The sequence below is a fragment of the Eucyclogobius newberryi genome, unplaced genomic scaffold, assembly GCF_026437365.1.
Source record: "Eucyclogobius newberryi isolate DKJ021-1_F unplaced genomic scaffold, fEucNew1.0.hap1 SCAF_6, whole genome shotgun sequence".
In the NCBI taxonomy this organism is placed as follows: Eukaryota; Metazoa; Chordata; class Actinopteri; order Gobiiformes; family Gobiidae; genus Eucyclogobius; species Eucyclogobius newberryi.
In genome coordinates this window covers 11370351-11397886 of record NW_027316278.1, presented here as the reverse complement: position 1 = coordinate 11397886, position 27536 = coordinate 11370351, and the positions used below count along the sequence as shown (strand labels likewise).

General features: G+C 41.9%; 1 protein-coding gene across 1 annotated transcript in view; it reads left to right on the top strand.

Annotated features, from left to right (window-relative positions):
- cux2b (cut-like homeobox 2b) overlaps positions 1 to 27536 on the top strand; it is a 193888-nt gene that overhangs the window by 158174 nt on the left and 8178 nt on the right. The window contains exons 5-16 of the mRNA XM_072432485.1: positions 11821 to 11961; positions 12110 to 12230; positions 12397 to 12473; positions 12875 to 12941; positions 18403 to 18451; positions 22022 to 22108; positions 22887 to 23078; positions 23167 to 23225; positions 23623 to 23671; positions 23871 to 23970; positions 25590 to 26246; positions 27326 to 27427. Coding sequence (XP_072288586.1) covers positions 11821 to 11961; positions 12110 to 12230; positions 12397 to 12473; positions 12875 to 12941; positions 18403 to 18451; positions 22022 to 22108; positions 22887 to 23078; positions 23167 to 23225; positions 23623 to 23671; positions 23871 to 23970; positions 25590 to 26246; positions 27326 to 27427 — 1701 coding nt within the window. The remainder of the gene's footprint in view (positions 1 to 11820; positions 11962 to 12109; positions 12231 to 12396; positions 12474 to 12874; positions 12942 to 18402; positions 18452 to 22021; positions 22109 to 22886; positions 23079 to 23166; positions 23226 to 23622; positions 23672 to 23870; positions 23971 to 25589; positions 26247 to 27325; positions 27428 to 27536) is intronic.

Below are 27536 nucleotides of genomic sequence, written 5' to 3'. Positions count from 1 at the left end.
GACCTGTTGCTACGGCGCTACCTCCTGATCCTGGCCTAATTCTACTGCCCCAGAAACTATTTTACATGATGAATTATTGGAGATATTCTTGACTTGTTTGTCCATGAAATCATCAATTACAAATACCTCTGCTTGTAGTAAACAGGCTGATCTGAAGCTTTCTCTTTATGTCTGATAAATGATCTTCAGACTTTTTTCTGTTGGAGCGTAGGCCACATGCTTGTCTCCATGGAGATTTTATTGCTATGCCTGGGACGTTCCACAGTATAACATTAAACGTATATATATATATTGCGCTATTAAAAATGTAACTTCTCTTTATGCTTTTCAATGAGGTCTATACATGCGTTCGCGGTGACGTCATACATAGCGGCCATTTTGAAAGGGGCACGCGATATATATAAACCACCACGACTGCATCCTTTTCTACGGCATAATGAGCTACGCATACTTTGATTCTTTAGATGATAACGGCAAACTACAAAAGGTACATTCCTTGGTCTGTCAACAGAGCAATGTCCTTACAGAACGCAGGTTTGTGGCATTTTGGCCTCATATCCTGGATATTGTAAGTAGTAGACGTGCTGTTGTGCCCCTTTCAAAATGGCGGACTCGGGTTGCTACTGTACAAGTTCCCGGATGTGCGAACGCATGTTTAAATTGAGTGCGAGCAGTGGTTTCATATTATTTTATTTTCTTATAGCCGCAAAGCCAAACCCGAGTACAACACGTGTCCGTCGCTCACATCTGGACATAAATCAACTCTCCCACTCACCGAGCATCCGACATGAACACGACTGCGGCCCGATAAGGCCTCTCTTTGTCCCACTTTGACGAGCGCATCGGTTCAATAAACTCCGCGCAAATAAACTTCCTGATTCCTGACGCGATAGTTTGCCTTTTGTTTTAGGCGTTTGATGCGAGACGTCAATCCACCCGAGTTTCATTAGCGCCTTGTATTTTGATTTGCGGGTGACACTTCCCCATGCTGCGCACTCCGTCTCCACGCCATGAAAGCAAACCTGTAAGCAGCGGCTGCCTAACTATCTTCTGCATCACCTCCGCATTGTTTTTGATCAGCCGACACAAGCAAGTCGCGATCGCTAAAGATTCAGATTTCGGCGGTGGTTCGTCGCTCTCCGATCTGGCGGCGCCGTCGCTGTGCAGCTGAAGGTTGTTTGAGCGTCAGAGTCTGTCGCCGCCGGCGTAGCCCTGAGACCTGCTCCTGTTTGCTCCTCCAGAACTCACTCCTCCCCCAGGAGCCAAACCGCACTCCAAACGGCACCTTTTATCTACGACTTTCTCAAGATTTCAATGAGGAACTCTGTGTGTTTCCGTTATAAAATCTAATAACAATCACGTAGGTCAAATTAGTTGTCATTTTAGTGAGGCGTGAAGTTTGTCTTCACTGTAGAAATGAAAGGCTTTGACTTACACTTTGCTTTTGAACTATGAACTTTACGTCTACAGGTTGAACGATGTGCGGGTCGAGGGTCATGCGTAACACTTACAAACATACATACTATAATCATACATACTATAATCAACCCATAAAACGTTTAGAAACTGGCTTTTATGCAAATTCTATTCAAAATGGAGTTGAGAAAAAGCTTTTAGTTTTTCAGTGAATGAAACTATTTGCACTTTGTTGTTTTTGTAGTCAAGGCCACAGTGACCAAGACCAAGATTAAGTTCTGGGGACATTTTTATTATCATTAGTTTGGTTGAAAAAAAAAAAAAAAGGAATCCGAAGACTTTTATTTTACTTTACGAGTTATGTTTTTGCATCAGACTTGATTTCATTTGATTATTAACACAAGACTGGAGATTCACCTGTTGTGACTCAAGCACTTGTGGATTCAGAGGCTTTTGTCACTTACCTCCCTTCACCACTATCATCTATCTGTTTCTATACCTTCTCCATTGTATGTAAAGCACTGGACGACATGACAACAGCACAAGCTAGTGGTGACCGGGTGAACTGCGGGCCACTCTGCCTCTTTTTGTCTCATTAAGCCACATGTCCCTTTTGTATGAGGCCGCTCTAAGTGCCGCACATATTCAAGGCACATTTCTCCCTCAGCGGTGAGAACATTTGAGCCATTCAATTCTTACAAACGCGTAGAAGCAGCTGACCTTCTGAAACCTGCTCCGTGCATCAGAGAGAGCTCCAAGGCAAAACACGCCGCAATCAAGTTGCACCGGTTAGTTATGAGGAGCATTCAGTGAGAGAAAACCTACCACTCGTAATATGAATAAGGTTTTGTATTCTACCTCACTTTCACTTAGTGCAAATATGTCAAATCTACTTTATTGAGTTTTTAACCTTGCTATAAGACAAAAGTTGATTTTCCTAGGTTTGAGGAATGTTTAATTGTCCTGTATTTGTGAGTCACCTACCCCCTATCCCCTCCCACAGCCCTGTACTTAGTCGTTTATCAAAAATAGGCTAAATAAAAATCCACTGCTTGCTGAGGTGAAATGCCGATATGAAGGGGCGGACACTAGTTTCTTTTATTGAAGGAAACGTAGCCTGCACTGTAAAGGTGTCTAACTAACTGACTAAACCTGAAATGGACTAAAACAGGACCAATCCAAGTTTACATGAAGACAAAAATAGGGTAAATGTAGGATAAAAACAAATCTTATTGGTTTAGAAAACATCTGTGACAACTAAACCCATGTTTCCAGTGTCTTATTCTAGTTGTCAATGTAAACAAATGTAAATTAAATGCATTAACTGCCCAGATTATCTGTTTGAAGGTCTCAGTTTTTAGTTAATTTTGAGCTTTTCAGATGAAAAACTGTCTTTTACAAGTCAATAAAAAGCCATAGAAAGAAAACATTGAATTGAACCAGTGGTATTAACCGCCCTCATATCTATGCGGTATCTGTGCTGCTTTCTGTGACGTTAGTTTGCAAAAAAATGATAGACAGGCCATGCCTCAAGTGGAAGCTTGAGGCTGAAGCACTGATTCATGATTCATGATGCGGATTGTGGGCTTTAGGCAGTGACCATCAGATCAGAGAGAGGACAAAGCACAGGTTCAAACACACTGGATTCAAGCTTTTAAACACAAAATTAGAGACACATGTGAAACTTTCTGCTTTCCGATGGATAGAATGTCTAATGTTTATATAATTAAGAATAAATCAGCATTACAATTGTTATCAGTAAAAGCTATATATATTTTTAACATGTTTACCTCATTTGGAAACACAGATTGGTCATGTTTGTGAAGTGTTACTGTTCCTTTAAAAAGATTTTAGATCAGTATTTTACAATGAACAAAATTGAAACTCATAGAAATAAACACATTAGAAAATGTTATAGTTCTGGATTAATTCACAAAAAAGCATCATAGGTCTTCTTCAAATATAATAGTTTATGTAAGTTTCATATGATTTCAGGCTTGACAACCCCGTGCAGCTGATGTAATTGTTTTCACTCCCGTCCAGCACCAACGTCCCGTACATTTTCCAGATGAAGTTTGCTGTGCCCGGGCAGGTTTCTGCTGCTTTCGCTCATCATCCTAGCGGCACTGAAGGATTATATGCATTTTCCGGGACAATAAAATATACCCTAACTTTAAAATAAATTGTAATACACCGCTCGATCAGATGTGCATATAATAACATATAATAGCATATAATATACAGAGCTATACTCAGCGCTCCGAGGCAAAGCGCACTGTAATCAAGCAGCTCCAGTCGCTTGTAAGCTGCGTTCGTGGAGGTCTGTGGGAGAAAATAAGGCCGTGTACAGAAGGGAAACGAGAACACTCCAGGAGGGTCGAGATTATGCACAAGTGATTAATAAGAGCCGTAATAAACACAGGCCCAGGGGATGTTTGAGGTGCTTAATAATGCATTATGTTCATAAAAGAGCCAAGGCCCTCAGCACGGGTCCCAGCGGACGACAGGGGACCCCAGGGGGACGCGCCGAAGTGGGGATTTAAGAGAGAGGAGTAAAAGGAGGAAGTGAGAGAGGTGTGGAGGAATGTGAGACGAGAAGGAGCAGAACGGATTTGAAATGATGTTTGTTGAAATATTCTGAAATACAGGCGAGGAAAAGGTCTAGTCGAGCGCTCGAGCAAACAGTCCAAGAACTGTCGCCGCTGTTTGACGACATCGTGTTGGTTCAAATCCCCGGATGTGTCCACATTTCATTCTGAGCGGCCCATGTTTCCCTCGGCCCGTGTGTCATGCCCAGGTTGCCTTGCACTATAAGAGAAAAGTGAACATTTTGTGAACTTAAAAACAAAACTTTACTTCAACTTGTGATTGCTGTGTTAAAAATCTCTGTCTGTCTGTCTGTGTGTGTGTGTGTGTGTGTGTGTGTGTGTTGTATTTGTACAACAACATGTATGTAATGAATTTGAAGAGACCCCAGGAAGAATAGCTAGTGGTATGTCAGGAGCAAATGGAGATCTTAATAAACTAAAAAAAAGAACAGAACACACAGATATCAACCTCTACAAACATACAATACGATCCTTGTTTTGTTTGATATTATATTAAGTGAAAATAAATAGTTTGACACAGTTTTGGTGAAGTGCCAGGGCTGTGGCAGGTGAACCCTGGCATTAAACCTGCCCTGCAGCAACAACAGCATGACAAATATTAGATATTGGTTTTGGCAGCATAAAAATAGGACCATCTGTAGTTTGGACTTAAGGGTTCCTGTCCCTGGAGGTAAATTGGTCCTTTGCTTTTGGCCCATCCTTCAGTGCTGCTGGGGTTCAACCTGTCAGGAGCAGAGAGCACACAGCTCCGGGGGACACATGTCCAGATCTTGAGCTAGTCTTTTACGCGACTACCTTTGCCTATTGAGCATGTTTGGACGAAGCCCTGACGTGGACAGAAAGGTTTGGACAGCCAGGAAGTGGAACCCAGAACCTTTTTGATGTGAGACGGGCGTACCAGCCACTCACTGTGCTGTGTTCTGATGTTACCAATGCTTTGGGTCACCATGGAAAATAGAATTAAAAATACCATTCCATATCTATACCAATGTACACAGAACCCATTGTTTAACACATTCCCTGCCTCATTTTAAGATTTTTATATGTAACTGTGAATAAATGAAAAGTTGAATGTGTGTTGCACCATGTCTGAAAAGTGTCTGAAAACCCTTCTGGCTTTTTATTGTTTTTGTGTGATTTCTGCTGCATTGATGTTGAGTTTCATCATCATTGTTTTGGTGATAATGAGGTGGTCACCCTGTTGTGCCGTGGTCCTTTAGCTGCCGTTTGGATGCTACTGGGCTTGTCCCATTTGTGGATGTAAAAAATGGCACTGACTACGTTCAACCAGGACAAAAACAAAAGACTGAAACATAATGAAACCAAGACTAAACCATTTCACCAAATGCCAGATCTAGTTTCATATTACAATTCAAAGTTTGATGTACATAGAGGATCATGTTACCTTCAGGTTTTTGTCTCATATTAGGGCTTCCATGGAAACACTGTAAACAAAACACCGCTTAGGGCTTCTCTCTTGCATCTTGTCAACTTATAACTTAGAGTTTAGACTATTAATCCCATCCTTGAAGTTAGACCAGGTCCAAAACAATAAATAAAAGTATAACAGCCTGAAGTCAGCGAAAGTGATAATTAGCTACATCGGTAACTCGTTAGTTGTCCTCAAAACCCTTGTCCTACAACTTGTTTTTGTGAAATTTCTGCTGCAATGATGTTGAATTTCATCATTTTGGTTTTGCCGATAATGAGGCGATTGTCCTGGAGGGCTGTGGTCATTTAGCTGCTCTTTGAACGTCACTGAATATTGTCCCATGTGTGGATCAGCGCTGGGGGCTGGAGGGGTACAGAAGGGATACAGAAGGGATACAGGAGGGGTGCAGGAGGGCTGCTGGAGCGGTGCAGGAGGGGTACAGGAGCGGTGCTGGAGGGCTGCTGGAGGAGTGCAGGAGCGGTGCTGGAGGGCTGCTGGAGCGGTGCAGGAGGGGTACAGGAGCGGTGCTGGAGGGCTGCTGGAGGAGTGCAGGAGCGGTGCTGGAGGGCTGCTGGAACGGTGCAGGAGGGGTACAGGAGCGGTGCTGGAAGGGTACAGGAGAGTTGCTGAAGGGGTACAGAAGGGGTGCAGGAGCGGTGCAGGAGGGGGCCTGGACGGGTATAGGAGGGGTACTCGAGGGATGCTGGACGGGTACAGGAGGGGGGCTGGACGGGTATAGGAGGGGTACAAGAGGGGTGCTGGACGGGTAAAGGAGGGGTGCTGGACAGGTACAGGAGGGGGGCTGGACGGGTATAGGAGGGGTACAAGAGGGGTGCAGGAGGGGTACAGGAGCGGTGCTGGAGGGCTGCTGGAGCGGTGCAGGAGGGGTACAGGAGCGGTGCTGGAGGGGTACAGGAGAGTTGCTGAAGGGGTACAGAAGGGGTGCAGGAGCGGTGCAGGAGGGGGCCTGGACGGGTATAGGAGGGGTACAAGAGGGATGCTGGACGGGTACAGGAGGGGGGCTGGACGGGTATAGGAGGGGTACAAGAGGGATGCTGGACGGGTACAGGAGGGGGGCTGGACGGGTATAGGAGGGGTACAAGAGGGGTGCTGGACGGGTAAAGGAGGGGTGCTGGAGAGGTACAGGAGGGGGGCTGGACGGGTATAGGAGTTGTACAAGAGGGGTGCAGGAGGGGTACAAGAGGGGAGCTGGACGGGTACAGGAGGGGTGCTGGACGGGTACAGGAGGCCTGCCAGACGGGTACAGGAGGCCTGCCGGACGGGTACAGGAGGAGGCGGTGCAGTTGACCAGAAGTGGGGTGCATGTAGCAGGTGTGTCGGGGCGGTCCGTCTTGGCCTTGTCAGCAATACCACATCATTAGGAGGCGAGCGCGGCAGGGAGCGCCATTATGTCTCCCTGGGCTCTGTGCAATTACGCGCTGACATAATTAACCCAGCAAGCCCATTAGCCGCGCGTTGGCCGACTGAAGAGGCTGGAAAAAAACTATAATTATTTGTTGTGCGCATGTTAATGAGGCCAGCTGTGTTCCCATCATACAACACGAACAAATTAATTTACAAGGCTGCGCTCCAAGGTTTTTTCTTTTCATTCAAAACATCTTGTGTGTTTTTATTTATTTATTTTATTATTCTTGAAGTGGACTTCAAGGTCCATAAACACGCTGCTGCAACTAGCAGTAAGACTAGTGCAATGTTGTTGTCAAGGACCAACAGGAAGTTGACAGAAATTATGACTTTCACCTTTGGAGACAATAATTACTTCAGCTGAAGTAAGTCATTAACCCACTCATACAAGTTAGGGTTATATATATATACATATATATATATATATATATATATATATATATATATATATACTCCAGAATGTTCCAAAGTTTGGATTTAACTTTCTATCTGGAGTCATACAAGTGGCGTAAAGAAAGTAATACTTTAAAAAAAAAAAAAAAAAAAAAAAGTGTGGATTCAAATGATGTTTTTGCAAGATTCCATTCAAATGCTGTATTAGAAATGGCACTGTTGTCCTTCACACACTGATTACAATTTCGGGAACAGTATTAAAACTCAGGGTATAATAAAGTTTATTTTAACTTGATAATATTGAATAGATTCTAAAGCTCTAAAGTACCAAATCTCTCTGGATCTGACATTTAGTGGTAGACTATTCAAAGAGAATATCTAGATCTGACCAAAGTTAGAACATCATGGATTTAAGCTTTATTTCCAAACACAAATTGCAATATTATCTTGCAATATTAATGTTTTCTGGAAACATAATGTCAGAAGCAATTTAGATGATACTGCGATGAAGCCACTGCCACATATTTTCTGCCACTTTCAACTTACACACATTCCATTTTAAAACATGACAGCTGCCTTTTTGGTGCGTTTTCAGCATTTGATATTCAGTCGGCAAACCACCCCTCTTTACCTTGATGTGGCAGAACGCGTGAGAACATAGTGAAAAGTAAAAGAGGCAGTGGCGCCTTTTGTGTGCGAACAAAACAACAAGTGAAAGAGAAACTTCTTAACCTGCTCGTGGAGTCTTTCTCTGACAGTCGCAAAGATGGAGGAACTCTGACATCAACACAAAAGCACTTTTAAAGAAGACGCCGCGAACAAAGAGCCGAGAGAAAAAACATTTTGAATTAACATGAAATAAAAACCAAACTTCACTCAAAAGGCACCAAAAAGTGTAGTTATGCTGGTGTAAAGTGGCAATGGAACGGAGCTACGTGAGATGAGAAAGCCCAGACGTCTGAGTGAAGTCACGGCTTATTTCAGTTAGGGGGTAAATTCTCACTTTAAAACATGTGGCAAGTGATATGGCAAAAATGCATGTTAAAATGTTGAACAAAACACCTATAGACAGAAGCGATGGGCAATATTGACAATATTTTTGGGAGTGTCCTGATAACAATATTCAGACAGTATTGTGTCAATCCAACCGTGATGTGCTCAAACATGTCTTTAAACGCATACATTTAGGTTTAACTATCAGGCAAATGTGAAATGTCTGGCAAATGAATGACCAAAAGTGCAGAAATATCACCTTATATCCTTATTTGACTTATGACTTTTTTCATGTTTATTCTGAATCACTGCTTTTTGTAGCATTTTTTTTTTACTGTAAACAAAATACTTACTTGATATAAAAATGTTGCATATTATCAAAATAACGTTCACGTTTTTGCTCAGGCACCATTTCCTTCGTTACATCTTCTCACACGCTGCATTGTCCATTGTTCTCTCCTCCCACATATTCAGGAGTATTGGGGGGAGTATTTGCTCAGATAAGGCGCCTGTCTCTTGTCCCGACACACACTCGGGACAGGTCACATGGTAACCAACCCTGCTTAAAGTTTCTACATAAGGGTCTTTTCTGTTTTGATTCTGATTCTGCTCCTCTCTTCTTTTGAGCGCTCACTGTGATTGACTTAAAGGGCCAGTCACTCACTCAGAGGTCGACCAATAGATACAGTCCACGCCCACAAACAAACCTCTGTGGAAGAAGCAATCCATTCATTTTAATGTAGAAGAGCTGCTCTGTCTCTGTTCAACAACCACAAGAGCAACTTACAGTATATTGTGCCAAATACAGACACAAAGACAAGAATAAAGTGGCCGACTTGCCCAAATTTCTATCCAAGAGGGCTAAAGTTAGCTGCTTGCTAAATGCTACAGCGATGCTAGCGCTGTCTGCCGTATTTTAACATCTACAGAACAGAACAATCCGTTTTTTTTCTGGAGCAACTTCCACTTAGACTCAGATGTGACTCGACTTAAATTAGTTGTGCTTAAAATACACACACAGGAAATGTATTAGAAGAGGGAAATAGTGTTTACTTTTGGATCAACGTAGAGTTTCCCATGACAGACCATTTAAACCTAATATCAGAATCAGAATATGAAGAGTGGGCGGGGAAAGCCGGTGGCGTGTGTGAGTTCATCACCATTTTGCATATTCATAAGAGGAATGTGAAGGGAATTCACCCATTGAAATGATACATATTTGTTGATACAGTAAATGCAAATACACCGCGGTGAATATGCAGTGATGGGATAATCAGGAGAGTATCTGGCTATAAATGCAAGAGAAAACATTGATTTGAGTTTTGACGCTCTTATAGTGTTATAGTTTGTGCCTTATAGAGAAATGAAATATATGGATGCACATTGAGATTCAGAACATTTCCTAAACCTTTAAACAAAGAGAAGTATTAACTAGTGTTTATCATAATTTAATAATTTAATTTTACAATTTTGACTTTATTTAGTGTAGTTATACCTGTTGTACAAATAAATGATAGTTTTACACCAATCGAGTAGGTATTTGTGGAGAACATTTTGAAAAACCTGTAGAAAATGACCTAATGACATTTCCTAATGTGATGTCATCAATTACAAACAGGAAGTGCAATTATAAACCTAAGAAATGTGCTATTCTGTGATAACATTTTATACATTTTTGCAAAATTCTATATATATTTATCTTAACTGCATTTTAGTTCAATGAGTCATCCGACCTGTCAGAGGCACTTTAATTACTCTTTGATCAAATAAACAAAACTCCAAACTAACGGCGCTACATAAAAGCCTTGAATATAGAATATGGGAAGGTCTCGTCGCTTTTCAATTTCAGTCAACTCTTTTACATTGAAATCATACTCTCATACGCTTTTACCAGTAAATGAGAATGACAAGTGACTAGTGAAGGTAAAATGATTTATATTCAAACACTGTGTCTAAAGTATCACAGTTTTTCCAATCTGCAACATTAAACTTTGCTCTCCTCTTCCATTGTGCCCCACTCATTCAACTGTAGGGAGAAAAGCACTCGACTTCTGACTAGGAGAGGCTCGTCGTCATTGTTTGATTCTTTAGTCCGTTTTTTAAAGACTTTGCTGTTTTGGTTGTATCTGATGGTTCATTAGCACATGTGTCTCAAGTTCTCAGAGCCTTTCTTTAGTGGACGAGGCTGAGCTGCTGCAGATCCTCTGTCCGGGGGGAGACCTGCCTCTGACGGGGCTTAATGTTGTGTTCTGACTTAAGTTCTATCCCTTCACTTTAAATCTGACTTTATTTGACTCCCCTGCTGCTAATTGATAATCCAACTTGCCAGTGAGCGCAGGATCCTTACTATAATGTGTGTGCTTTGATCAGTAAAAGTTGAAAGGATATATGGGAAACAGGCTGATAAAGTGATTTCTGTGACAGAGAGTCGATGGGAGAGCCGTGCTTTAAGTCATCCTGTTTGTCTTAGAAGAGCTGTGCTCTTAATAGTCATGTCCCCAGTGACTGATGCAATAGCTCTGCACTCGGTGTAACAATGAAGCCGACAACTGTAAACGGTCCTGGGAAAAATAGCTCAATCAATTAGATGGCCCAAAATGTTTGTCTGATGAAAATGCAGATGTAGCCAGTCGCAATGCATGGTCAGGATTTCAGCAAATTGCACTTTGTAAAGTTTTGTTTGTGATGAGCGGTTGTGTTGTGGCCTGCAGACTTCGGATTCATTCTTCCAACAAAATCTGGCAAATTTTAAGTGTCTGTGGCTCCAACTTCTTATAAAGCCACTTCAGAGCGCTCCAATCGGGTTCTACGCGCCGAGGAGCCGAGTGGATGAAAGCTGTGGGAGAAAAGTTTGTGCAGCAAAGCAGCGATTTTGCAGCTCTTTTTGAGTTTGAAGTGTGTGCGCGTGGGCGTGCACGTGCCTCTCTCCCCTGAGCCCTCTCTGTGCCTGGCACCACAGTCACCTCCTTTGGTGTTGTCGGCAGGTACACAACAGGCTGCTCTTCTGAGCTGAACTTTTGGGGAGGGGAAGAAAGGCGAGGCAAGATTAAAAACACTCCTGTGATGTGGAGTGCCGAGCGCCTCCTGAGGATTCCTGGCATAATAATTTAAATGATCAAATGATACAGAGGAGACTTGTTAGCTGAGAAACAGCCTCCTAGTTGGCCCCATGGGCCCACTGCTGCCGCGCATGCATTGCAAAACAGCTCCTCTGTTGTGCTAAAGAATCACACTTTTTTCTTTTTAGGCCTTTTCAGGAGCAGACTTGTGCTCAGTGCGAGGTGTTCTGGGTCTGCCTCATGACACTGTGTCACTCATAAATCGGAGTCGGCTCATTACACATGATCTCTGAATATTTCTGAGGCTGGTCCTCCCTGTGAACTGTTAACGTCTAAAGTCAGTCTGTGGGAACACGTCTCAGTGGAGTCTGTTCAAACTGCTGCACAAATGTACTTTAGAGTCAGCAGCCTCAAACACATATTAGACTTTGACAGAACATACCTGGGTCTTTTCCTGCTGTGAGGAATACTACAGCAGTGTGTTGTGTTGCAGACCCTGCTCCTGTGCTGGAGGCGTCCCACAGTCTGGAGGAGCGGCTGCAGCGGCTGCACAGCTCAGCCCCTGAAGGAGCAGCTCTGGTCCAGGAGATCTCTGGACTCTGGAAACAACACCTGCAGTGCCTTAAACACACTGGTAACACCTCATTCCTCACCCATAAGCATAATAAGAGTATTATAAGAATTCAAAAAGGATTAATTATGTTTGTTACTGTGAAACATGAATAGTATTTAGTTACATTAAGCTCTAGTCCATTCCTCTCCTCTGTTCTTTTGTCCCACAGAAGACAGTGCAGTGGTCCCAGAATCAGAGCCCTGTCCCAGTGCCCTGATGACCCCCAACAGCACCCCGGCCCCTGGGGCCCCGGAGTCCCCTCAGCAGAACCACCAGGAGCAGGACAGAAGGTGAGTGCTCTATCATCTACTTAGAAAATGTATCAAAGTAGGAATGCCATGTGATCATCATTTAATATTAAAAGTATTGTTACAATATTCATGGTTATTATTAATATGGATATTTTAACACTGTCGATTAGACAAAATGTGTGACTGAACGTGCTCTTTGCTGCAGGGACGAGGAGGGCGCCGATGTGAGTCTGACCCAGAGACTGTCCGAGGCCGAGGACAAGATAAAGGCTCTACATTCCTGTGAGTGTTTACAGTCCACGGGTCACTTCCTGTTCAGGACCGGGACCCCCTGTGGAGCCCCCTACTGTAACTACAAGACTACTGTTCTGATTTTAGATCATAAACAAACAAAAAACAACTGTAGATTATGTAGCCTGGTCATATTAAAGACACATGCAAAAGCAACAGCAACAAACGTGACATTATTATTAAAGTGAGAAGAAGTTGAACCTTATTCGTTCCAATCCATGCAGCCATTTAACCAAAACTAAATTATATGGTGGATACAAACTTTTCCGTACAATGCTTCACTTACAGATCCACTGACTTTATGGTCATTTTTATATTGGGTATGTTAATCTCTAACTATGTATTTCAAGCGATAAAAATGTCAATGTTTTGGTCACTGTTTGTCTCCACAGCTTTGGACACTGCACAGACCGAGCTGCGGGACTTACGGTGTAAATACAATGACAAGATGACTAAAAAGTAAGTTCATACAACAACTCCACAACTTCTTTTCAAATTCAAAATAGACTTTCTCAATTCTCAATGTTTTGCTCGAACACTTTCATCTGCTATCACATCTTAACAGAATAAAAGTGTAAACTGTTCATATGGCGAAGGAATTCAAACCGCTCCTACTTAAACAACTCCACCAGGTCGCATCTTTTTAACTTCGTAGAGCTCAAAGCGAGTGCAGATAAAAGCATAATACATCACCTTTAGTATCATCCCGAGCCTCCGCGTCCGTCCGCCGCCGCCGCCTCGCTTTGCCGCGGTTTTTGCAGTGCGTTTTAAAGCGCTCAGCCCGCGTGAACTCGGTGAGGAATGCCGTCGCGGATGCCGGGAGCGAGAGTGACTGAGGCCGTGGGTGCGGGTCGATGAGACAGAGAGGTCTGCGTCGGCAGCCGGGGCCCCTGACAGCCCCTCAAGAAGAATTGCTCCATTTAAAGATTGCTTCTGAAAACACTCTACCTTGTCCTGCTTTTGAGCGCCATGTATCCAGCGCGCGGGCCCGAATGAATGTGCGCTCGTATGAAGGATGTCGATACGCGCTCGCAGTAAACAGGTCTTTGTTTGGCTTGAGCTCCAGAGCACGGGCGGCCGCGGCTAATGGATTTTCTCCCAGGCTTAATCCATGGCACAATTGAACTGATGTTTCTAGAGCCGCTGCCATCCATTTCTGCCGAGTCCGGACACTTTTTCAGCCCGACCTCACCTTTTCGCGGCGGCCCCGTTGTATTGGAAGTCTGTGTGTTGCGTGTTTGTCAGGGACTTATTTAGAGACGGAGAGAGGAGCTGTCTGCAAGGAAATGATACCGCTGTACACCTGCAAGTATTGCTCAGGAGCGATGCTAAACCGTGATTTTTCGTGAGTTTCGCCTGCTTTTTTGATGAGTCCTTTTTTTTACCTGGTTAAGTAAAGGTTAAGAAAGAAAGAAAGAAATACATGGAAAAAACTACATCAATTTAAGTTCACAAAGAAAGTGTTTTTTTCCATTCCTTGATCTTTTGTTCCGGTTTCCATTGGTCTATTCCAAAAGTATCCATCAATTGTTTTCATTGCAGCAGTTTTAAGTCCAAGATGCATCGTTTTGAATATCATTTGCAGCGCTCTGTTAAACGCAGTCCAATATTTCTACATGTTTTGACAGTCACAAAAACATAAGAGTGATGTGTTTCCTGGCAGCCACATTTTAGAGTACTTTTCTGTGAATAGTGAAATACTGTGATATGTTTTTACAACAGATTTCTTTCCAAACATGAGATTTTGCATATGTCTTACCATTCTTCGTCAGTCAAATCAAAATGCCCTCAAATTTGGTTTAATATATTGACTAGTGTGGCCATTAGGCTCATTAACACATGTTTGTAGCTTCCCCCAGAGAGTTCAGATTTATGTGTTTTTAGAAAGATTTCAATCAAAGGGTTTAACCAGTCAAAGCTACTGAAGTATTTCCATACAAAGTTTAGAATGGACTTTAAGATGACTATTGTAGCATATGTCATCATTCTATTTAATCTACTACCTTTTCATCCTGAGCGCCCCATAAAAAGGTAGCTACATTTGCAGTTTGAAGTGTGTTAAAAATGAGATTCCATACATGAAAAACATTCATTTTCTATCCGACAGATTCTGAAATGTAATAGTATTTGTATTGTCAGAGATTGTCTAGTGTGTAAATGTACAAAAGTATTACACATGTTGATCCATTCCTTCAATAAGAGTGGTTTCATGTAACTTTTCAAAGCCTTTTATTGCCCGTAGACACGTCGCCGTCATCAAATTCAATACAAACCATCATTTAGCATTATTTTGATACAAAGACACTTCCAGTCGTCTCAAACGTAGCCCTGGCCCTGCCGCACCTGCCTGTGTCTCTGCAGCGACTGCTTCCTGCGCGCTGATAAAAACACTACATCTGCCGAGTCGGGGCTTGAGACTCTGAGCAGATAATCAATACAAAACATTTTGCGCAGCCTGTGAGTTCATTAAAGGTGCGGCTGACACCTGCGAGTGCTCCCCGTCAGTGTGTGGATGCATCTGCCCCAGTCCCGGGCCCCATCAGTGTCCCGGCGCTGGGCCAGACCTGGCGACCAGAGGAAATGCCACTTCCTCTTCTGCGCTAATGGAGCTCGAGAGTGACCGTCCACCGCTTTGTTCCATTTAGGCCTGAGCGGTTATGGAAAAATATCTCATTTCAAATTTTCTGACGTGATTTGTAGTTCTGATTTGATTTGCGATTGTTGTTTTTTTTGGTTTGATTGCGGGAGTTCTCTTCAAAGTTCACGTTTCCCCCCAATTTTTATAAATAAATAAACCGGACAAGACATAAAAAGAGTATGAATCAAAAGAAAAACATGAGCGGACATAAACTAAACATAAATACAAACAAAATCATGGCTTAATTAAATTGAAACTTGAGTCCCATTTGGTTCAAAGTCTATCGAATTTGTCCATTTCAAAATTAAGTCAGAATGTTGTTTTTTTCCATTTCAAAGTTCAAATGTTAAACTCGTCCTGGAGAGTTAATATTTGAGAGTGAAATCTGAGCTGCTGAAATAATTTGAGAATCCTATGTGTTTGTAGAGGTTTAAATTACAGATTTGGCAGGTTTTTTTTTAAACATAAGACAGGTAATTTTGTTGTTTGAAAGTAAATTACGTGAGCTGAACAATTACAGACCTCATGATTTGCCAATTGTGACTTTTCAAATTGTGAATTCGATATATTTTACAGCGCTACATTAATTTCCCCCAGGGGGATTTTGAATAAAAAATAAATAAATAATTAAATGTATTAAAGTTTGCTCTGCATAAGACGTATACTTTTATTTAAAAACGGTTTCTGAAATTATATAAACCGCTGAGTTATTAAAACATTTTGATGTTTTTGTTACTGAAAACAACTGCTTTATGGACTTAAGTCACCACAGAGCTGCTTGGCTGCTTTGTGATTTTTAACTCTTAATATTTGAATTTTCCAAATCGTTATGGCAAATATTAATGAGATATTTGACCGGAGCCATGTTCGGAGCGAATATGGAAGTGGGCGTGGCGGTGGAGCTTCATTAATGGTCGTATTAGACTCGTATTAGATGTTTGGAGCAGTTAGGAGCAGTTAGGAGCAGTTTGCATAGGCAGAGTGCTTATTTCATCGGGGAAACCTCATTATCTTTGTGGTGTTTGCTAATCTGCTGATATTCTGGTTAAAAGTGTGACATTTAAACATAAATACATTGTTATTGCACACAACTAGTACAACATTGTCTTTTAAAAGATACATGGTGGTTATGAGCTGTTATATGAATGATTTAAATGGTTGTAGTTTAAAAGAATATACTTAAAAAACTTTTAAAAATACATTCTAAGGCATGTATTTTATAGCTCTAAACAAAAATTCAAGTTTATTTGTTTTGATTGATTGCATTGATTCAACTTTGTTTATGTGTTTCTCTGGGTCAATAATATAGTGAACGTGTTATAGAGGTCTCCAAAAAACATCTGCTCACGTGTCTTGAATAATAATAGTAATAAATAATAATAATATAAAATAAAATAAACTGAAAATCCTTCTTTATCTTAGATTCGGCACAAAAAGTACAGATACATGTGCAAAAAATCAATTAAAAAATACTTAAAGTACCGCATGAAAATCTACTTATGATTTTTACAGAGATTTTTTAAAAGGTTTGCACTGATTTGTTTTTAATTTTTTATGTAGTGGAGTAGAAAGTACATAAAGCTGCTCTTATATTTAGTAAAAGTAAAAAGTATCCACTGTAAAATGTACTTTCACACTTGTCCTTCGTTACTTTCCACCACTGCTACTGTTTACTAGTCCAATAAGATGTGTTCTACTATTTATTATAATGCGACCGCCATCAACACCTTAATATTTTGAAACCTATATCTTCCTCAACAATTACGTTTAGACATATCAAAGGGAAACCGTGCCTCCAGAGACTAAAGTATTTTAAAAGTGCATAATGTATTTTTTGAACAGTTAACAAACCTCCATCTCGTCATGGTCTCTACCTTTTGAAAAGCTGCTCCTGTGCGAGGAAAGGGAAACGGCTGAACTTCAAACAATCCTCATGAATATTCACTGTGAGAGCCCGTTTTAATTAGAGAGCGTCGTTATTAGACGAACCGAGTCAAAGTCAGTGGTTTCCCGAATGTGACTCTCTCCGCGGGGCATTTATGACCAAGTTCACCCAACCGTCTTTCGACCACGCCATGAATATCAAAACATTGTACTTTCAGATGTAAACTTTATGGACAAAGCAAAGCTACAATGGATTATTGCTAACACATTTTTATAAAGGCAATTATAAATGTTATCTGTTAATAATCTTTTTGACTTGTCCATCAAAGAATTGTTTCACTTTTTGCTGATGTAGTGTCATTTTTAGGACTATTATTATGTTACACAACTCTCACACTTAAATTTCCATAAATATATTCCTAATAAGATGTTGTTTGATATTACAAATAGCTAAAATGCCCAATACATCACAAAATAAAGAAAATATATCCATATTCCACAAGTTTCAGAATGTTTTTTCAAACCAGATAAAAGTTATTTGAAGTTTATTTCTGTTACGCTTTTTGAGAGAAATATGTTTTTTTAATGTTATTATTATTTTTTGTTGCAAAAGCTGAACAAAGTCATTTTTAAAGTAACAAATTTAGGAATTAGTTGATAGTAAAAAAACTAAAAAATACATTTCTTGGAGGTAAAAAATCCATACACTTTTGTCCTTTAATCACCATGTTCTTTCATGAAATGTTCAAAAGAGACAAACATACTGACATCTGTTTACACTGTTTACACTGTAACATTCTAATTGCATTGTTTATTGCTGATTTGATATCTGGGCATTTGAACATTTTTAATGCGAAATGTAGGCCACAGAAACAACATTTTAAAGATAATTTTGTCTACATTTAATGTGCAAAAAGAGTTATTACTCTGCTTTTATTGGTTCATTTTCTTCAAGTGGCCAAATATAAATATGTATTTGGTCTGATCTGGCATTAACTTACTAACTTGAAAGCTTGCTAAAAGTGTGTCATACTGCAGTTGTGTCCCAGGGCAAGACACTTCACCAGATGATTGGATTAGTGCGTAAGCATAAATAAAACAGACTCCAAAAACTAGATATTCTTCCACTAATTAAGACATAACCAGTTTGTATTTGACCGCTGCTAATCATGACAAAACCTGCTGCAATTAACGCCTTCCTGTCATTATTAAAGCGCCAATCTCCGCCGTAACAAGGTCATCCAACTTTCAGCCTTTCTTTCTCTCACTCTTCACAAATCACCCGCTCCGAGACAGAATCACCCAAATGTGGCACAACACTCGGGCCGGTTGTGTGCGGCGGCGGCGGCAGAGAGACTCTCAGTAATCTGTTTTCCCTGCTCTCTGTGTGTGTCCCAGAGCCGAGGAGGTCCACAGCATCATGTCCGACCTGGAGACGGCCAGCCAGGTGAGCTTCTGATTGAGACGCTGCTTCGTTAGGGCAATCACTCGTGTAATCAGGCCCGGTCTTTAATTGCGTTGCATGTGTGATTAGCCTGTGGGAGCCCGGGAGGAGGCGCACTACAGCGACACAGCTCCGCGTTTCCTCCTGGTTGCCTTGATTGCTTCTTAGCCTGATGCTACTGCTGCCTCTGCTCTGATTCTCCATAATGTTAATCACAGCGTTATAAAAAGCAGTATTGATTCTGTTATTACTGTTGGTGGTGGTGATATGCACATCCAAGAAACTAGGGGCTTCAGTTGTGTACTCTGCTGTGTTCCAGTTGTCCTCGGAGGTTGGATTTTTCGTGTTACGACTTATAAATCAAAGCAAATTCACACACTCTTTCATCTCGGAACGTGTCAGGACCCGAGTTCATCTGAGTCAGGATAAGATTTGGATAAAGTTTGATATCTGACAGCTTCATTAGTGATTGTACTTGTGTCTACAGTCCATCCGTTGTCTGTAAGATAAGATAAGATATTCCTTTATTGTCCCACATGGGGAAATTTCATTGGTGCAACGCAGGCAGATACAGAGGTAGATCCAGAAGAACAGATCACCCATAGGAAGTCTGAAAAACACTTTCAGTGTGGAGCTGCTATTGTCAACGGAAGCAGAAATTCACAGTCAAAACGATGCTTCATGAACTGTAAATATGATATGAATTAACTTAAAGTCTATATGACAAGTTTTTCTACTTATGGAGAGGGTGGAGGAGAGGGTGGAGGAGAGGGTGGAGGAGAGGGTGCAGCCACAACCTCACTCTCCAGGTTCTACAACTGATTCCTAATGGTATCGAAGCCCATAAATGAGCTTTGTCCAAGGTCTGGTTCCTCCTCGTCCAGTTCCTCCTCGATCTCAGCCAGCCCGGGAGGGGGTGGAGGAGGTTGGAATTGGTCCACTGAACTTGGGCTGGAGTCCGGTTCCGCCTTGATCTCAACCAGGAGGGGGTGGCGACCAGTTCTCTTCCTCTACCGTAGGATCTGGCTGGAGAGGAACTGCATCGACCTGTGGTGCTGGGGTGAGCTGCAGCTTCCCCGCACGGTTGAGCAGTTTTAGCATTCTGGCTTCGCAGTCAGCCAATCTTGCACTCACGTGTTCCTGGGACTGTCTTTCACATTGGAGTTCTTCTCGATCCGACCTCCTGGGTGCGATGTATCTTTGTGAACGCTCTTCATAAAGGTTAGGACGATGAGGGTAATAGTCGGCACCCATTGCCTCTCTTACCACAGTGTAGACCACATCACGTCTGGGCAGGTTGGTGGTGTAATCCTCATAGCGGGGTCCAAGTCCATGACTCCTGTTATGGAAAAATAATAAGAAGAATCTGGCCCTCTGCCTGGTTTCAATTTCGATTAAATTCTAATTCAATTCAATTTATTTTTGTGACGCCCAAAGTCACAGCCTGACGTCTACATGTCTGGACACCTTCACACCAGAGCAATCAGCTGCGTTTGTTCTTCAGAGCCGGTAAACTTCCTGCCTTCCCATTCGAATAAAAGGAACCACGGGTGTCCAGGACGAGCCTGTTGTCTCTAAGGTGTCGGCGGTCAAAATGTAAATGTAAACCCTGTATCTCTGTTTTCTCCTTTTGCCTGTGCCATTTGCATCTCTGCCCTCTAAGACCTGCTTGTGAATTGTAAATGTGGAATTGGTCATGTGACAATCTGTGATTTAGGGAGGGGAACAGACGTGGGACGGGAGGACTTGGGAGAGACACGTTTTGGAGAGCAGGCAAGAGACAGACGCGTGGACTCGGCCTTCCTTGAGAATGGCCGAGTCCACACGAGTTTCTTTCTGATTCAACCACAAGATTAAACAGTTTTACTTTTGAAACGAGACAACTTGCTTCTTTGTCTTATCGAGAGATTTTTGCCACCACACTCCGAGGGCGAAAGTTCCGTATATCATCCTGTAGGGCAGAAACAGCCGGCCAGAGCAATACTTAAGGCCCAGATAGATACTCGGATTGGAGCGCCCTCTACTGGACACTACTAACTACAAGCGCATGGAAAACAAAGAAATTACGGGGCCTTTTGTACAAGTACTATCACTAATGAAGCTGTCTGAAATGTTCTCAGAGATTTTGAGTGGGACTTCAGAGATAGAAGCGTGTTCCAGTGAAAAGTTGGAACTGATCTGAGCTCTGACAACAACTGGAAAGCACCAATAGGACACTTCGATTGCTCCACAACAATTCATTGCAGAAACATCTTATTTAAGGAGAGACAGATATTCACAGTGATCCCGAAGTCCGTATCAGTGATAAAGTTGAGCGTAGCTGCAGTGTTCTGTTGTTTATCTGGTTTTATACAACTCTTTACTTGATTTTCTTCTTTTAGATGCCGGGTACAAACTAAATATTCAACAGAGCTTTAGACCTTTACATTTGTTGTTAGCCTTTAGCAGGTCTTTCACATTTGAGCTCCTACAGAAGAAAATGTCATTAATCACCATTGAATTTTGCCGCTCACTGCTACAATTCAGAATGGTAACGTCTATAAATGCACTCTCTCTACCCTCTATCTTTCTTCTCTTTATCCAGAGTCTAGAACGTTAATGTCCTCACTGCTAACCTTCCTATCTGCCAGGGTTATCTGCGCCCGGGTTTACTCAATAAAGCTCTACATTTCGCTCGCAGACTGGAGCGCTTCCCGCCTCAACGCTTGTGCTTCCACTTATAGCTTCTACGTGGATAAATGTCCCCAATATGAAGCATTAATTAGGCAGCCATGTTTTGACAGAGCAGGTAAACAGTTTGGGGAATAAAGTGGGACCGAACTAAAGAGCGTTTTCAGCAGAACGGAGCGGTGACTGCTAAGGTTCCCCCTTCAGAGCCGGGGCACTATCTGTGATTTATGTGCACGCCCTGCCTCACCTTTATGAAGTCAACTATCTTATCAGCACTTTGCTTTGACCTGTGTTAGTGCATATCCAAAAATATTTAGCGCTAACATCCTGCTTTTGTGATTCAGGTCAAACAAAAACCGGTGGTGGAAGAAGTACATTATTTTGTTACTTAAAGTGCAGAGTTGGGTGCAAAGAAATACTCAAGTAAAAGTAAAAGTAGCACATTCAAAAATCGATTTGAGTGAACGTTTTGAAGTAACATTTATAGTAAAAAGTAAAAGCATTTCACACAGATTTTGAGAACGGCCAAAGCGTTAAATGTGGTGATTTTGATAAAGAATTGTGCAGGTTTTTAGTCAACAGTAGCAATTTCGAGTTCTTTTTCTTGTAAATGTTATGTGTATACTGTATTTTTGTTCGCTCAAAACTGGGTCTTGAAGTAAAAACCTTTAGGTCGGATGTCACAATGAACCTAGAAAGCACAGATAACGGCTAATTGTACTATTACTGTCCTTACCGCAAGAAACGTACAGTCACTTTACACCACTGAAAGATTTGTTGACATGCATTTCAGAGTTTTTTTCCACTAATGCAGTCATAAAAAGAGATATGTGTAATTCATTGGTCAAAAGACGATTCATAAATGTCATGTAACGTAACAGTTTTGACGTGTTGTTTTGTCAGAAAGCAGAAACCGCTCAGAGGGAAGTGGAGAGGCTAAAGGAGCAATTGGCCAATACCACCACTAATCCTGCAGAGGGCGCCACCAGGGTGAGTGGCAATGACTTACAGAAGCGTTTACTGCTTTAATGTTGTTTCATATGAGCCTCAGAGCCTAAAGAGCTGCTTGTTATATCATAAAATACCAAAAATACAGAGGATTGATTTTGTGTGGTATTAGACATTTCACACTAAATACCAAAAGTTGATTGATTTTCTATTTTATATAAAGGCCAGCGAGAAGGCCCATTAAATCCTTAGGCCTGTGGTGGAAGGAGTGCTCATTTCTGTTACTTGAAAGTACAGATACAGGAGCAAAAAAATACTAAAGTAAAAGTATTTCGGACAGATTTCGGACAAAATTATCAAGTGTCAAAAGTAGTGATCTGGATAACAATAATAACAATAATTTTATTCAACAAAGATGATTTTTTATAACATCACAGAGGGATTTTGTTTTCAAATTCGGCACTACCTCCTGTTTTATTTTTTATTTATTTTTTTAAACCAACTTTCCTTCATAAACTGCCACTTGACTTGATGTAAAACTGTGATAAAACCTGTCACGTGTACTTTAAGGCAATTTTGATCAATAAAAAAACTGAAATCAAGCAAGATAGATTAAATAAATGACAAAACAACAATGAAATCCCCATGGAAACAAGCAGGTGGTGGACTCTCAACTACCAAAGTTAAATGCTGCACCTTTATTTGATGAAATCTTCCATGTAGTTTCTGTGTATGAAAGCACTTGTCATTGTGTACTTTGTATATTTGCATTACTCTAGCATTTTCTACATGTTTAAAAATCTCTTATCAATTACTTCAGGACAAAGGTGAAGGTTCGGAGCTGTTGCCGTCCCAGCTGGAGGCCACGCTCATGGCCAAAGACCGGGAGATCCTGCGCCTCCTCGAGAACGTCCAGCGACTGCAGTTCACCCTCCAGGAAGTGCAGGAGAGCTCGGCCAATCAGATCGTGGAGCTGGAGCGGCAGCTGGCCTATAAAGCAGAAGCTATTGAGGTTATTATAAGAGACTCATGGGAAAACTGTGATTAAAACTTTTCTTGTTGCACCTGCTAAATGTGCTCCTCGCCTGTATTTGTTGCAGAGATTAGAAGCTAAATTGCAATCCCAGATGGACTATGAAGAGATTAAAACTGAACTCAGGTGACTGTCAGATTCTGCTCTATTTAAGAACAGTTAAAGTTAGATTTGTTCATGAGTATACTTTTTTCCCCCTCAAATCACAATAGTAGGAAAGTGTATTTTTAATGTTAAAGCATCACTCCATAAAATGTACATCAATCTTAACATATTTAATGATTGTTTTATCATTCATTCATTCATTCATTGTAGTCGCATTTTACTGTTATTGTGAGAAGAAACATCACCATTTTTATGATTATTCTCTATTATCTCTATTATCTCCGAGTAATCACAATTATTGATCAGCTGAGTAATCTTGACGTCCCTCTTTTAGTGTAGTCTATTCTAGTTTAGATCTTTCAAGAAACAATGCCAACCGTGTTTGTGGCTAACTACATATCTGTTTTTCTCTTCTCAGTATCTTAAAAGTAATGAAACTGGCTTCAGTGAACGGCAGCTCCACGCAGGTATGTGCCAGAGCAGCAGCAGTGTTCTTTTGTTACAAAGTTAGCATTTCTATAATGTATTCTTGGTGTTGTGAGAGAAAGTTCGCAGGGCTATTGAGCGCTTCAGTGATCGTCATCCATTATAAGGCTATCTGCAGCCGTGGATATTGATTCATTGAAATTAACAACTGGCGTTTTTTGTGTGTTTACCTCTATATAGGAATCTGCCAAAGCTGCAGAGGCACTTTTGTTGGATAAAGAGGCCTTTCTGCCCTCTCACAAATACCTGATGGACAAGGCCCGGCTTTTGCACAGTAACGGTAAGACGTTTGTTACAGGAGTACTGCATGTGACAGTAGAGATATGAGGCGTTTTGAAAAGGGGGAAAGGCGTGGCCGTCAGCGCTCTGATTATTCAGCGCCTTGTGGTCCTGCTCGATTGATCCTCAGATCAATGCTTTTCAGACTTAAGGCTCTTTGCATAAACTCTTGTGGTTACATTGAAAAACAAAACTCATATAGTGTGGTATTAGTAAATGTCTCTTGGTTTGTGTGCTTTATTATGTTCACTTAAAGGTGCACTGAGGGGCTGTCTCCATGGAGATGCTTTTGCTTGACCTGGAATGTCCCACAGTTTATAGAATGTATCTATCAAGCATTTAGTTTATGTTTTTTTTTTATTCATTCCTTCATCTTCTACCGCTTGTTCCTGTTAGTTTATCCCAGTGACTTTGGGCCTTAGGCGGGGCACACCCTGGGCAGGGGCCAGCTCGCAGGGTTAACACTCACAGCCCATTAAAAAAAGAAAAGACAAACACAGGTACAAAAATAAAACAGTTAATTTGTAAAAAGACCACATATTGGACTGGCATTGTATTGCACTGCATCTTATATTTGTGAGTGACAACAGAATTTAATTGTTGGTCTTACTCGATCAACAAATAGGTGTACAATTGTGACATGATACAATGTCAACTTCACGTAATCAGTAAGTACCAAACTTACACGTGATCATTCCTACACATGGTCATACTCTTAGTTGTGTTATATTTAATGTCATGCTCCACAGATGTTCAGTAGCTGCTGTGTTCCAGCGGTGCTCATCTAAATACAATACAATAAATACAAATCTGTTTCATCAACAGTTTCCAGTGGGTCACTCTGTCAACAAGCACCATAAAAACATGCATTTTTACTGCTTGTCTCCATGGAGACAGGTAAGTTTAATGTCATCCGATGAGTCCTTCCAGGCAAATCAACTACATCTACATGAAGCCTCCACCAGAAAAGTTACACAATGCACATTTAACTTAAGACAAATTATGAATAAAAATAAATGCCTTTCTGTGGTACTTCCCAGGCAAAGCTCTGCCATCCCCATGGAAACAAGCAGGTGGCGGACTTCAACCAGAAAAGTTACATGGAGCATCTTTAATATGAAATCTTCTATGTAGTTTCTCTGTGGGAAAGCACTAATCATTGTTTCCATTGTGTATTTGGCAAATTATTATTCCAAATAAACATTGTTTTTTAGTGTTGAGTTACTGTTTTTGCCACAACAAACCAGAGACAGTGTTTTGGCAGAATTTGCCCAGATGCCCCAGCAGCAACCCACAATGACCTATGTTAAACTTACCCCTCAGTATCCCTCATTCATACTCTCTTTTCAGTTGCATGTCAACTTTAACAGTTATTACTCATTTCCAGAGGTAGGGCAGCCACAAATTGTACTCAAGTAAGTGTAACGTTACTAATAAGCTTTGGCCACTTGTAGATTTGCTCACTGTGGGAAGAGGAATCTAAACCTTTACCCAAGAAAGAGTAATGTTGCACTGTCGGATATATATAAAGTATGTCGTCCAAAAACTACTCCGAGAAGTACTTCAAAGTTCTTCTAATGCGACTGTAACTAATTTCCCCTCTTCATCTTCTCACTGCAGATGAAGACCGCTCAGATGATGGCGGTAGAGACTCGGGGCGCCCCCTTGTGTCCCACTCGTCCTCCTCTCAGGGGGAAGCTCGCTCCTCTCCCTGCGCGCCCACCCCGACCCCGGACACGTCCTCCGCCTCCTCCATGGCACACGACCTGGCGCGGCCCTTCTCCGCGTCCCCCTGCTCCGCGGACCGACTATCAGGCGACCACATCCTCCACAAGCAGCTCTTCTCCCCACACTTCAAGAAGGAGGGACTCATGGCCTTCCCCACCGCCCTGTACGCTGCCAAAGTCGCCCTCATGTCCAGCTCCCAGGGGCCCGGCGCAGGAGGAGGAGGAGGAGGGGGTTTGGGCGGCGCGGACCAGGGACTGCCCAGCGACCAGTCCGAAAGCGGCAGTTCGACGGGAGAGGACGACCAGGTGGACACGGCGGAGATCGCGTTTAATGTGAAGGAGCAGCTTCTGAAGCACAACATCGGGCAGAGGGTGTTCGGGCACTACGTCCTGGGGCTGTCTCAGGGGTCGGTGAGCGAGATCCTGGCCCGGCCCAAACCCTGGAGGAAGCTGACGGTGAAGGGGAAGGAGCCCTTTCTGAAAATGAAGCAGTTCTTGTCCGATGAGCAGAACATCCTGGCACTGAGGACCATCCAGGTTCGACAGAGAGGTGAGCGGCAGATGCTCTGGTGGCTTATGTCTGAGTGCAGCATCTCTACATGTTTTACAGACTGATAATAACTCTAAGTGACATCACTAATAACTAAGTGATGTCCCTTTAGTAAACAATGTGTCTAAGTTTTGTCTAAATCTAACAGAATCTTCTAAACACATTTGTAGTTATACATTATTATGCATGATTCATCCACATGTACTTCAGCGCTATTAAATATGCAGTTTTCATAGATTTATGGAATAAATAAATACAGAACTGCAGAAAACTGTATTTCCGGTTCTTTCACAATGCAATTTAGGCTGTAGTATTGTGAGTATTAGTGAGGAAGCGAGTGCATGTGTTATAACTTTCTGTAATCAGTGATAAATAAATTCACAACAAAAGACACAACAAACATAAATCTATTTTCAATCCTATGTCACATTTTTACCTTAAAATATGAGCCTATTCTAGAGACTACTCTGTTTGGACCATGTAACAGAATACAGTACAAAACACATTTTAATGCAGGTATTCTGTATTCTGATGATAAATACATATTAAATACACATAAAGTATCCTTCCCATCCCTGACTATAAACCACAACAATCTAAATCAGCTTATTAATACATTACAGCACACAAGAAGCTACAAGACCAGGCAGGCAAACTTGCTTTAAATAGATTCAAAATAGTAAACTAAATGGAAAACCGTGATCCTCTGTCAGAGTGTGTTCCATTTCCCTGTAGCTCCAGTGACTCATATTGTTGTGTTGCGTGGACCGGCTCCTGCTTTTAAACCCTCTAATCTAGCAGGACCTCATCCGTGACTGCTGCGTGGCGCTTCCTGTGCCGTGTTTGTGCCGCTACTTTTCAACTTTGTTTTCTCCCCAGATTCTTGTGCGTTTGAAAGTTGAGTTTCCCGTATACTGCAGCCTCAGACAGCACGCGCTCAAAGGCAGCCATTGATCTCGCAGTCAAAAGCAAGTCTTGGAACTGCTCTGTGATCAACCACTCACTCTCTCTCCTCGCTCTCTCCCTTGCTCTTACCCTTTCTCTCTTACCCCCCCCCCCCCCTTCACCCTCTGTGGCAGGGAGCATCACGCCGCGAATCCGAACTCCTGAAACTGGGTCAGACGACGCCATCCGGAGCATCCTGGAGCAGGCCAAGAAGGAGATCCAGTCCCAGAGGGGAGGTGAGCGCGGACCTGACTGGAGCATGTCCGTGTTTTGGGACATGGAGTACTTTTATCAACCTGTACTTTCTTCTCAAAAGTGTTGACAATGTATGACTAGTCACAGTGT